The sequence below is a fragment of the Meleagris gallopavo genome, chromosome 8 (genome assembly GCF_905368555.1).
Source record: "Meleagris gallopavo chromosome 8, MGAL_WU_HG_1.1, whole genome shotgun sequence".
In the NCBI taxonomy this organism is placed as follows: Eukaryota; Metazoa; Chordata; class Aves; order Galliformes; family Phasianidae; genus Meleagris; species Meleagris gallopavo.
This window is the reverse complement of record NC_139411.1, coordinates 24,730,390-24,743,259: the sequence shown is the minus strand read 5'-3', so window position 1 is coordinate 24,743,259 and position 12,870 is coordinate 24,730,390. Positions and strand designations below refer to the sequence as shown.

The following is a 12,870-nucleotide window of genomic DNA, read 5'->3' as shown; positions in this document are numbered from 1 at the left end:
TTGGGTTCTGTTGCCAAGCTCAAGTAACTTGCTATACCTTTGTTTGGTTTTAATGTTTGGTATTTTTCTTTGGTCTTGTTTCTCTTTTCCTCATCTAGTCTTCATTCCCTGACATTATTCAGGGAGCAGACCCATTTTCCTTGACAATGAAGATTACCTATAAGCGAATAGCGGGACAGGGAGAAACAGATCAAGACATGATGTAGTTATCTCCATACTCTAATACTGGCCATTCCTAAGCTCCTTGAAGGCAGTGGTGACTTGAAGTGCTTGTGGACCAAAAACCACCCACCCGCTCCTACAGGGGCAGTTATGTCAGCACCCAGCAGGTGGCAGAACAATTTTCACCCAACTGAAATAGCATGGTTAAGATAGGTCCTTCAGGACATTAAAAAAAAAAAAAAATATATATATATATATATTGTTGCTTAAAACCTGATTCTGCTGAATACTAAAAGATCTACCTAATAGCAGTACATTTTTAAAGTAATGAAAGATTTATAGCTGGAGCCTTCAGCAGAGGAACAGTTGAGTATGTTTATTTTGCAGTTTGCTAAATTATATATATATATGTATAACAAGAACCAAATTGATGCTTTCAGTTGATCATGCTAATCCAAACAAGCTTTCTTTATGCTCTTTAATCTGGAGAATTTGTTTTCTATTCCTATGCACATAATTATCAAAGCATCTTTAGACATTATAAATTAATCCAGGCACTAAAATTTGTCTCCAGACTCTAAACATATAGAATGGCTGTGGGGCATATCATTCCTCAGCAGAAGCAGAATTTTGTCACTCTCCTTGGGCCCTTGCAAGACCCTTAAAGGAAAACTGCAGTGAGAGCTAAATAAATATTTGCTAAATAAGAACATAGATATTGAAATTTATGCAAAATAGTTGAGAAATATCTGGTAACATTTCCATCTCCACACAGATAATAAAGAGTGTTTGTATCATTCCATAAAATTCCCAACAACTTTGCCAAGTTGTTATTTCTTCACTGACTTGAGCTTCAGGATGATTTTCCCAGCCTCAAACCCTCTTGGAGACAAATGGACAGTTAAATCCCATCTGCAAAGGAAATAGTATAAGTGATTATTAGGATTTTTTTTAAGAAGTTAAGTGGGAAAAAAAAATCACTAGAAAAAGTGCAGAGAGCAGAAAGCTTTGTATTGCTTAGCTAGTTCTTTCCAGCTGGATTGTTCTCTAATGCTGAATGTTAATTGGAAAATAACAGCATTCCAGCCTGCTTTTAGAAAATCAATATGCGTTTTTCTGTCCCTTTCCCCCTATTCAGGTTAATTCATTACCAGGATATTTTTAGACAACTGAATAAATAAAAACAACCCATTTCCAGTCAAAAATTAATAACTAGAGCCAGCCGGAAAGATCTCCCCAATGCAGTTCTCTCCCTGCCTTCTGTGTTGCTCACTGTTGCCTGTGCCAGTTGCCTGTTCCAAATCACTCACCCCTTCCACAAAAGTGCATATTCCTTCTCCATTAATTTGAACTGGCACAAGCAGGTGGATCAATGGCTCTTTTTGGCAGGGGCTGAGATGCTGGACGCTGCAGCAGCAACAGCTTTGGCAGCATTGCTTTGGTACATGGATGTTAGCGCCAGTTCACCATTCCCCAATCAGCCAAGTGAAAAGCAAGGCAGGAGAGGAGAGGACAGAACTGGAATTGCAAAGAGCCGATGTCATATTTCACAGAAGAAGCCTCATGATATAAACAAACAATAATTCTAACAACATTGTTTTGCCTCTTTTTTTAAATACATAGTCCTGCTCAAATCCCTGTAGATCTAATTAAAACTTTCTTGGCCACCCACCAATCAATCAACATAATTATATAGTCTGGCAAAAACTATAGCAATGAAGACAAAATGAAATTGTTCAGAGATGCACCTATGTGGGGGAGAAAAAAAAGAAAGGCAAAACAAAACAAAACTGGAGAGCAGTGCAGGCACCATCCCTTATTTGATTTTGGTTTGTTTGGAAACTGCAAAAAGGTTGCAATTGTATTAAAGATGGTATGTTTGCACCTCAAAGAGTCATGCAGCAGATGTTCAAAGCAGCGAAATGCCTAGAGTGTGTCAAGGAGGATCTGAAAGCATCATGAAAGAACTATGCAGGAGACCCGGGGACCATATCAGCTATTAACGTGAGCTGACTGCTGGAGGGACTGAATCAGAAAAGAAGCTCTTAGCACAAAGGACAGACACTCAGGATGTGCTCTGTAGTCACCGTGAATAAACCAGCACTTGTTCAAGTTCCTCCCAGGCACAGTCTGAATTTATTTCCTGTAGGTATACAAGGCACTTGCTCTGGTCCCCTGGATACCACTGCTGTGGCAGTTGGCTTATTGCATGGCAGCAAACATATGTAAGTTATGCTGGAAATGAACCTGATCCAAATTCCATTGAAATCAATGAAAAGACTCCCACTGACTGCAATCAGACATAAATGAATTGAAATATACACGGAGCCATGGCCAGACTTGAAAACTGAAATAATTTTTTAAAGGTTATCGAGGAGTCTTGTTAAAATTGTTAAAAATGACTTTGGACTGAATGTTGAAATGAAGCATATTTTCTTTTGAAGATAGATTGTTTCAAATGGAGGAGAAAATCAGCGCAATTCAGATTTGGACGAGCGAATGCTCCAAACTTTGGCAAGGAATGGTTTTAACATAAGGAAAGCACAAACTCTATTGCTGTACACATTCAAACACTCATATAAATGTACAGAATCTCAGGGAATGCTTGTGATGAAATCAGCAGAAGCTTAGCTTAAGATTTTCTTCTGTTGCTTGGGCAATTTATTGACGTGTGTGTGAGTATACATGTATTGAGCAGACAGATTTGTTTATATAACTTGACCTTCCAGGTGCTACACCCACAGATGCCCCAGATAAATTGCTAGGAGCTCTGGGCAAGAAATGAACTCAATATCAAATTACAGAAAGATAGCTTTTTTTTTTTTTTTTTTTGCTTTTTTTTCCCCAACATGTTCTGTCAAATTTCTCACATAATTAAAGTTACATGGGTAAGTTTTTTTAATTTTTATTATTTACTGATCAAATTGAATGAAAATATGGGGCAAAGAAAGATTAAGAAACCAAATATTCATTTCAAACTAAAAGTAATATTTTGTTTATCATGCAATAAAGTATCTAGTTTTACTTTTCTGTACACTGTATGTACACATAAGTACCTATATTTTAAATAACTATATTTTTAAAATATTTCATACAGGCAAAGCTAGCTCCAGAATACCATTTTTTTTTTAACCAAAGGGAAATACTTCATTTTCAAACTGCTCAAACCAAACATTTAAGTTTGACTGCGTTAGCTTTATATTTTCAGCCAAAACAATTCTACAAATTAGATTTTGAGCCAAAAGAAGCCTTGTTTTCACAGTGCTCTCTGCAGATAAGGGGGCTAATTATAATAATTATTATATAATTATTATTTTAAGAAAACGAAGTAAAAGACTTGGTAATTTTATATGAATCCATGACTTAGAATCACTAAGTTTGGAAAAGACCACTTAAGATCATCCTGTGCAACCGTCAGCTCATCGCCACCATGCCCAATTCAGGAACTCAAAATTCACTTAAACTTGCAATGGAAAGATTGACAACACAGAAATATAGATTTCCTTTGGATTTTATTTTGTTTATTTTTCATTACACGCTCCAAATCCCTCCTTCTGATATTTTGGTAAGAAGAGCAGAGCCCCACTCAATGTGGTCTTCACCTGCTTTCTTATGAACATTTATTCTGCTCTCATTAGTGGGAATGCCCTTCTCTGTCTCACTAAACTAGAAAATAGTAGATGGGTGCCACTGATCTGAGAAGCTGTTGAAAAAGCAATCAGACTGGAGGGAGAAAAGGTCAGAAAAAGAATTCCTGTCTTCTTCTGCTCTTGTTTCCAAGCAGGTAGATCCTACGAAAGCATTTACCTTCTTAACAGTTGCTCTGACAGGCAGTTGCGCTTACTTCTCATTGTGATTCTCAAATGTGAATGTCTGCTGAAAAGTATCACGCTGTGAGTATTGTCTAATCCATCTGAGGCAAAATGATCTGAGTTAATAAAAATAGATGGCCTGATCTACCTCACCTGATTTTGTATCAGATAGGTGTGTATATGAAAAGCTCTTCTGGTTGATCTCTGAGTGATGCAACTGTCTCCAGGAAAGGATTCTTGACCATGAGTTTAGAAGTGATGCATTCAGTGAAGTAGGACAGAGTTGCCTAAGAGAAATTTTTTGCTTGCTCATTTTTTCCATCCTGAAATTTAAACACTGGCAATGAGCAAGCTCATATCTTCAATCAGCCTCGAGGGTTCTTGGTTTCTGTGGTGTGCTTTTCTTTTTTGTTGGCTGTGGATTATTGTTGTGTGTGCGCTTTCATTTTTTTTTCATTTTTTTCCTTTCAATAGAAGCATAGGTTAGAGGAATATTATTTCTTTCTATTGCTTTTTCTTTCTTCCAGTTGATTTTTTTCTATAGCTGTACCTGGAACTCCTACTTTGTCAACAGTTCATGAGAAATCAAGCAGGGAGTATGAACAAGAAAATACCATCTGTAATGATGATAAACTATAAACAGCATTCACAGGCCATTAAGTTTGTAATCTTTTTCTCTTTATCATTATTCTCTTACCTCCATTAAATTCCTTCACAACCAAGTGAGGAAGCCAAAGGTGACAGCCATAGAGTGATAGACAAGAATTTTTATTGTCTTGTCGATACAGATATACCCAGAGCTGATAGAATGTCAGGTGAACTTCCCTGGCGATGAATAAAATTCAGTAATCTCTGAAAAGGGGAGAAAATACAAAAGAGTTTTATGCCTGTTAGGTTTTTAAGAAAATGTATGTTATTGAAGTATTCTGAGTCTATGGAAGATGCTTTGAGTGATATTTATTGTTCACAGGAAACTAGTATTTGCACTTGATCATCATGCTTCAAATTGCAGATTTGCAAGGTGGCAAGACAACCAGGGACATCCTACAGCCATTATTCAGTTCAGGAACTGGAAACTCATAAAATATGAGGGAATATGCACACAACTAAGAAACTTGCAGCTGATTTTGAACAGCTGCAAAGGCACTCTTCTTATCATGAAAAGGAAAGTTTGTATCTTCAGCCAAGAAAAAAGAAGAGAGGGAACTATGCTAAGTGCCACATGTTGAAGAGATACATGCCTGGTAGAACAAAGCTCAGTAAAGCCCTGAAGAAGAGAGAAAGAAACTTTCTCCCAGGTAGCTGTAGTCTGACATTCAATTGCCCTATAGCCTCCTCTTCTCCAGCATGTACAGGTCCACCTCTCAACCACTTGGTCGATCGGTTGGTAGGTTGGATGCTCACCACCTTCATGGCCCTCTGCTTGGTAGCTCTCCTTATTTTCTCCATGTCCATTTGAAACTCGGGGCTCACAACCAGAAACAGTCTTCCATGTTCAGCCTTCTTAGTGCAAAGCACAGGAGTATTATGATTTATTTTGATCTCCTGATGATGTTCTTCCAAAAGCAGAAGAGCAGTTTGCCTTATTTGCAAAGAGAGAACAAACAGTGTTGGCTACTTGGCCTCTACTGCAGTATCAAGGTCCTTTCATAGATCATAGAATGGCTTGTGTTGGAAGGGACCTCAAAGATCATCTAGTTCCAACCCTCTTTTTCCAGTCAGTTCATTTCAGCTTTTGAGACTAGAGATCCAGCCAACTTTCAAGCCTCTATCAGTCACTCATACTTCCTCAACTTGCTATGATACAGCTATGAGAGATAGTGTTACAATAGTCAGGTGTTTAATAACACAAGACAATCACGTTGGTCAAGCATTATTTGTTTTTGCTAAAGCCGTTTTCATTTTTCCTGGTTAGTTTCTTGCCTTTTATGTGGTTGGAAATGTCCACAGCATACATTTCAGTTATTGATGGTAAAAACCTTCTGGGTATTACTGGGTTGCTTTAAAACAGTCAGGATGAAATGTGACAATTGCTAGGTCATCGCTGTGGTTATCATTCATATTGGCAGTGGTGAATGACTTGACCACGCGATATACCTTAGGCTCTCTCATTCCACCAGCGTTTACTTGTTTAAAAGTTGTTATGATAAAATTCATTCCAGCGTTGAGCTCCAGTTCAGATTTTCTTCAGCCGTAAGCTTAGAGCACTAGCTGAGTATGCACAGTCCTTGTATAAGTGTGCTACTCTACTTTACACTCGACTGAATTATGAAACCCCACAGGGAACATTCGAGGTTTCTTAGGCTGCATAAACTTATCAGGAGAGCACACCAGCTGGGAATTTTGAGCATAAGATTTCCTTATCAACTGTCTTCTGTGGCCTGTCATCAGTGGTGTGGTTTTGGCTCGTAAATCTCATTGTAATACCTGACATTGGAACAGCACTCACAAGCACAACATGGGAATGGGTTGATGTCTCCAAATCACAAGGAGAGATGATCACTGAATGACTGAAATGCAAGGCCAGCACAGGGGAGCACGTGTTACTAGAGGAAATTTCATAGATGGGATTAAATCTCAGGACATATAAGCAGGGTAGTTTCTAAGAGGGCTGAAGTCATCTTCAGTGTGAATATAGTAGTTGAGCAGGCACGTGAGTTATTGCTTCAGCACCTGAGGGGCTGTAGAAGCTTGTTTTGGAGCAAATCACATGCTCCCTTCCTCTGATGACATATTCACCCTTGGTCTATCACTGAAATCATTGTGCAAAACTGGCTCAGGAACTCTCTGCAGCTGGAAGTTCAGGAAGGAGGTCTGGACACAAAGAGCAAAAAGTGAGTCTGCAGCATGGGCTTTGCTGACTGTGTGGGAGGGAATGATCCTTTTGGATCCTGGAGTGGAAATGAATCAGCAGAGCCAACATGAGGGACTTTCCAGAGATCCAAACAACTCTCATTATCCCCAAAGAGAGCTACTGGGTAATAAACATCAATAGATATTTGAGTAAAACCAGTGCCTTAAGAGAACCTAGCACTGGGTACGGGTGCAGTGTACCTTCCTGGACAGAGAGGCAATGACTCTGACCAGTTCTGCTTGCCACCCAGCTCTTCTTGCCAGATAATTTACCACCTGAGAATTTAGCAAAGCAAAATCTATCTTTAAAATATACAGAAGCAAAGTCTTGCACTTTTTGAGATTACTTTAAACCTCAGTCTTTGCAACAGGCTGCAGCAAGAGGGAGTAAAAGAACAAAAAGCCCTTGCTGTTAATATTTATGGCAACTAAAGCTAAATTGCATCACATTAGCAGATGAATGGGAGCCCCTGTTAAAAGCTGCAGCAGCCTAATTTTAGGATGGCACTGGTTTGGGGCTTCATTGTCTGGAATAACAAAGGAGAGCTTTCATGTTAATTAATCTGCAGGAATTATTAGTGTTAAAAATAAATAGTGCAGTCACCTTTCCAAATATAATTGGAGTGCGGTAAATGAAATTCAGTTGCAAGAAGATTTAGATTTTATGTTATTTCAGTTAAAGATTATTTTTTTTAAATAGTTTTTCTGTGCCAAATGCTTTGCCCCTATGTGAAGACTCAGGACTGAGTTCTGATAGTATCTATGTACCAACGATGTAAATGTTGCTACAAAACAATCCATTTAGGTACAAAATTTGTAATATATTTGTTTTCAAATGCAGATTTCTTTTGGCTAAATTATGTGTAATGACTGTTCATCACTCACCATGGCTTGATAGGAATCAATGGAGCAGTGTTCCTTTTAGGCTCCCTTCATTACACAATCTTTATGGGGAAAACTGATTATTTAAAATGAGTGTGGATTCACGAAATCATGATTGTGCAAATATTTTCTACATTCAGATTTTATTGCTTAACCTAAAAGACATTTGAGAGCAGATAGACAGTTATGTTATGCCCTATACTGAAAACTCAGCTAGTTGAGTTCACAGTTTTCTTTCATTCCTCTTTCTCCCTTACTGCTTAATGGTAGTTCAGGCAATGTTTGCAGTCATTGAGGTGGTTCTGGCATGCAAAGGTCTGTCATCTAGCATCTTTCAGAAGACAGGAATCCTGTGGAACCACAAAGTGTCTTGGGGCTACATTTCTACCAGCAGGATCTGACTGTGAGCATAGGAAAGGATTCCTGCAGATGACAGATTACTGCAGTCATTATTGTAAGGATTTATGACCTTGACAAAGCCTATATTTCCATCTGTCTGAGTCTTCCCAGTCCCAAGTGAAGATTTGTGTTCTCAGTTGCGTTTCCTTCTGTTCCTGCATCTCTACCCAAGGCTATAAAAGTCCCAAGAAATATATTTGCTCCACTGCAGCAAATCCCCAGAACTGGTGTCTACTCTCTCCATTAGGCTCCTGTCTGTGCTTTCTGACTCTAAAAGTGAGAACCCTCCCAAAGCCTTTCATGTCTGTGCATCTTTTCCTTTCTTGTAGACATGGCCATGGAGTCAGATGCTATACACCAGCGCTTCCCTTTGGCTGCTTATATGAATTCAGCCCCCTCTAATGGCAACATGGGGCTTACTGTATCTCCCAGCTCAGAAAGTCATCCCTTACATCAAATGATGGGAATGTTCTTGAGTGCCAAAGTCTCTGGGTTCATTTCTCTGATGACTCAATCATCACATCAGCTGAGACAGAAAGATGGCTGGCAACAAGATGAGATTATGGTGATTCAAAGTGTCTCACTTAGATAAGTGCGTACCATGAGTATTCCAAAGTGCACACAATCAAATTGTAAAGCTGGTGAACACAATCAGATTGTAAAACTAGTGACCACAGCATGCTTTGGAGACTGAGGGCATAAATAAGGATTAAACAAATTCAGAGAAGACAGGTCCATCTGTAGCTATTAAACTTAAGGGGTCAGGTGTAATTGCTACTACTGGAATCTCCAAAACTGATGATTCCTGAAAAAAGGGATCAGGAAAAGGGTCATACTGTGTATCTCTCATATCCATGCACAGCAAAGGAGGGGTCCTTAGGTCAGACCCAGTGTTTTCTCTCTGTGACTGACTCTTATGTGCAGCTGCTGAACAGCTCTGGAGGTGCAGTATACTCAGCATATGCGGTGCTTTCTACCATCTTAATTCCTAATGCTTGCCAGTCCCTTATCATAATCCAGAGATAGCTGTTGGCCTAAATGAGACAGCTAGATGGCTTCCTTCATCACCCTTGCCCACTCCTTGGCACGCAGACCTCTATTATAAGGAAAGATAATTCCAAGAGAAAGTTCCTCAGATCACTTAACATTTTGTCCTTCTAAGTTCTTTTTCTCTCTCACCCACATACCTCTCCGAATTTCATCCCTCTGAATTAAAGCCTCTTTAAGAGACTTTTCCTAAGAAGGTGTCACTCTTTTGTGTGTCCACTGGCATCGATCTGTCTGGCCAACGCGATGTGTAGAAGACCAGGGTAGGATGGATAATCACACTGTGACTCAGTTTTCCATGCTTATACAACAAGAGTAAAACTCACTAGCCTTTGTGAAGAGCTTTAGGCTTAGTGAAGAACAAAGTTAAATACGAAGTGTTAATTATAATTATGGACAGGCAGTAACAGCATGTTTAAATGGGAGATATAGAAACAGGTATGCCACTAATTGGTTTACAGTATATTTGGCTGAGGTCTGATGGTTATTATGCAGACAATTCCAGTATATATATATATAATGCTAATATCCCAAGACACACCACCAGTGAGCATCTGAGTGAAATCTCTAGAAGAATGTGGAACAAATCTGTAAATCTCCTTCTGAAATGCCCTGCCAAAAAAATACAATAAAGTCTTCCATGTCAGGAAGGAAACATTAAAAACGTTAATTAAGAAGTAAACTCTTCTGAAAATCAAATAGGAATGAATGAGAGCAGGCAAATTGTGACTGACTAGAATTCTGGTGGAAGAGCCTTTAATTCTCTCCAGTCTTTAAGAGCATCGTCACTTGCATGTGTCCATAAAAGCTCAGGCCTGGTCCTATGGCTCAGCCTGTAGTGATTGCTCAGCAGCTCCCACAGGCTGGCACTTCAGGGTTTGGTGATCTGCTTTGGCCACCACATATGACAGCACTCTGGAGAAGAGATCCAGTGATAGGGAGAGCACAGCTTTTGAGGGAGGAACTCCTGATCCTTCATGGGTGCTACAGCAGAAAGGTTTTCTCTACTCTAACCTACATGGGGGGAGGTCCTCTCTTCTCTTCTTGCTGCCATTTTATTTCCCAAAGTGTGTCCTTGTCCCCATCAGCACTTATGTGAGCACATCTTGGCCATGCCCGGTGATTTATCCAAACATCAGCAGCTGCTTTAAGTGATGGCACAGTGAAGCAAAGGCAGAGGAGGGAATGGAGAGGTTGAAATATAACTTCCACCCATACCTGTGCTGTGAAACCAAGCACAGGGGCTATGCCTAGCGCCTCCAGTGCACTTACATCAGTCACTGCGAAAGGGAAAAGAGAGCATCTCAGAGCCTGCTCAGACATTTGGGACCACTCCATTGTGCAAATTAAAATATTTCCCCTAGAAGAACTGTATGCACATATGTATGAACTGCTCCTTCGCTTTTCACATTTGCTTCCAGCTCCTGAGCAGTGTTATTTAATACATTAGAAGGTTTTAGAGATTTGAGCTGCTGGGAAGCACGGGAGAGGAAGGGATCAACCGTGTGCGAGTGCAAAACTTGGAATAAGTCCTCTCGGAGTGAGTGTGTGTGAGAGGGGGCGGCGGGAACCAATCGCTCCCGGCACACGCGGGGGTCCTGGCGGGGCTGCGGGAGGAGCGGTGCAGGAGGGGAGCGGGGAGAGAGCGAGCGGCGGCTTTCAGAGAACAGCCGGGAGAAGGCACAGCCGGGATTTGCTCCTCTCTCTCTCTCTGACTTCAATTCAGCTCCTCCCCCGTGTGGTTGTGGCTTTCCCTTCCATCAAAAGCCCGATCAGGAACGCCAGTTTTGGGGGGGGGGGATGGGGTGGGGAAAAAGAAAGAAATAAAAGGGGAAAACAAACAAACAAACAAACAAAAAAGAAAGAAAAAAAAAAGGAAAAAAGTGCAAAAGAAGGAAAAGAAAATAAGGAAGAAAAAAAGAAAAGAGGGACAGAGAAAGCACTCTCCCTCTCCTCAGCTGCATCAAATACAGCAGTCTGAAACTTTATGGAGTTCTCGCAGTGTTTTCCCCGCGGTGGGTAGATCGGCAGCACCCCGCTCGCTCCTTCCTGCTCTTTCTCCCTCTCGCTCATCAGCAGTCAGCAGCGATGGAAAAAGTTGCTGGCTGGTACCCAGCCTGGCACGTTGCTCTCCTGTACTGGACATGGCTTTTCCTCTTCACTTTTGGCTTTACCGGCGCAGAAATAACTTGCAGATCCTGCCATTCCCAGGTGAAGCCGCAGCAGCAGCATCCGCAGCAGGGATTACCGATGCATTTGAAGACCGACAGAGGAGAAAAAGAACAGTGGAGGATCCCGGGGGAGCAGGGAGGTGAGAGAGGACAAGGGGCCGGGATGGATACGGAGGATGCCGAGCTGCAAGCACCCTTCGACCTTGCTCTGGCGGGGACCAAATTCAGCGGCTGGGAGACCCGCAGCTGGGCGAGCGAGCCGGAGAAAGCGCCCGGGGCCGGCCGGCCCGGAGCAGCGGCAGCTCCTACCGGGGAGTACCCTCAGCGGGGTCAGTGGGGCGGCCGGCGGAACTCGACCCGGCGGCGGCGGGGCCGCAGCCCGCGGGGCACGGCGGGGCCGGGCGGCGCCGCGGGGCGGGAGCCGGGGGGCTCCGGCGCCGCCCGCTTCGGGCTGGAGGAGCTGCGGCTGGGCAGCACCACCTTCGCCCTCACCGGCGACTCGGCGCACAACCAAGCCATGGTGCACTGGTCGGGGCAAAACAGCAGCGTGAGTACCGCCGCCGTGGGGACTCGGCGGGGTGGGGGCGGCGGGTTTGCATTTTTCCTTTTTTTTTTTTCTTTTTCTTTTTTCTTTCTTTTTTTTTTTTTTTTTTCACCTGATTTCCCTTCCTCCTTTTTTTCTTCCTTTCTTTCTTTTTTATTTTTTCTTTTTTTTTTTTCTTTTTCTTTTCCTTGGGGGTGGGGTGGGAGAGGGGTGCGGTTTTATTTTTTCTTCTTCGAGTGGGGATTTCGTTCCCGGGAGCCGTGGATTGGCTTCGCTTAGCAGTGTGCAATGGGGCAGAAGTGTCTCTAAAAGACCATTCTTCTGGAGCAAAAAAAAACTTTCCGCCGCCCGCCCGCTGAGCAGGGCCCATTCCAACTCCCTCTCCATCACCCTGCAGGCAGAGAGGGGGAACCACCACCACCCCCGGCGGAGAGGGGAGGGAACAGTCCGAGAGGTCCCGTCCCACACACTCTGCCTGCCCCACGGTAACCCCGCCGGCAGCAGGGGATGCTGAGCTGCGAGCAAGGCCTGGGAAAGCTACAGAGCTACTGCTGCTGCTCCTCCATTCCTGGGACCCATGTCAGCCCAGGGTTTAGCCCCATGGGATGTTGTCTCTGAGGTGTACAAAGGTGTTTTCTTGCTTCTTGTCACGAAGGTGTTAAAATGAGACAGCTCTGGTCTCTTCACCCCCATAACCTGGACTTTTCTCATGAATAGCAACAGAATGGCTCTGACAGGAGCCAAGCAGAATGAAATCAGCCAGAGAGATAGGTGACAGTCTGGAGCAATAGGTGTGGCATCAAAGTTATCAAGTTAACTCGTGTCCCTCCAGCCTGTGCTGCAGAAGTAACCCCGAGCCAGGAGCCTGCTGGTAGCTCTGCTCTGGGGTTAACAGGAATGGGGGTCTGAGTGCCCCAGCGAGCAGAATGCTAATAGGAGAGAAAGGGATACCAGTGTGATGTGGTGTTTGCCCATACAACTTCATGGGGGAAAAGGCAAC

At 42.5% G+C, this 12,870-nt stretch overlaps 1 protein-coding gene across 2 annotated transcripts in view; it reads left to right on the top strand.

Annotated features, from left to right (window-relative positions):
* Positions 1–10,931: 10,931 nt before the first annotated feature.
* LOC100544091 (VPS10 domain-containing receptor SorCS1) overlaps positions 10,932–12,870 on the top strand; it is a 271,928-nt gene continuing 269,989 nt past the window's right edge. Inside the window, exon 1 of one of the 2 annotated variants that reach the window (XM_085229289.1) lies at positions 10,932–11,873. In XM_085229289.1, the coding sequence (XP_085085415.1) occupies positions 11,244–11,873 (630 nt within the window). In that variant the 5' untranslated portion in view covers positions 10,932–11,243. The remainder of the gene's footprint in view (positions 11,874–12,870) is intronic. The other variant, XM_085229287.1, reaches the window with a different exon arrangement.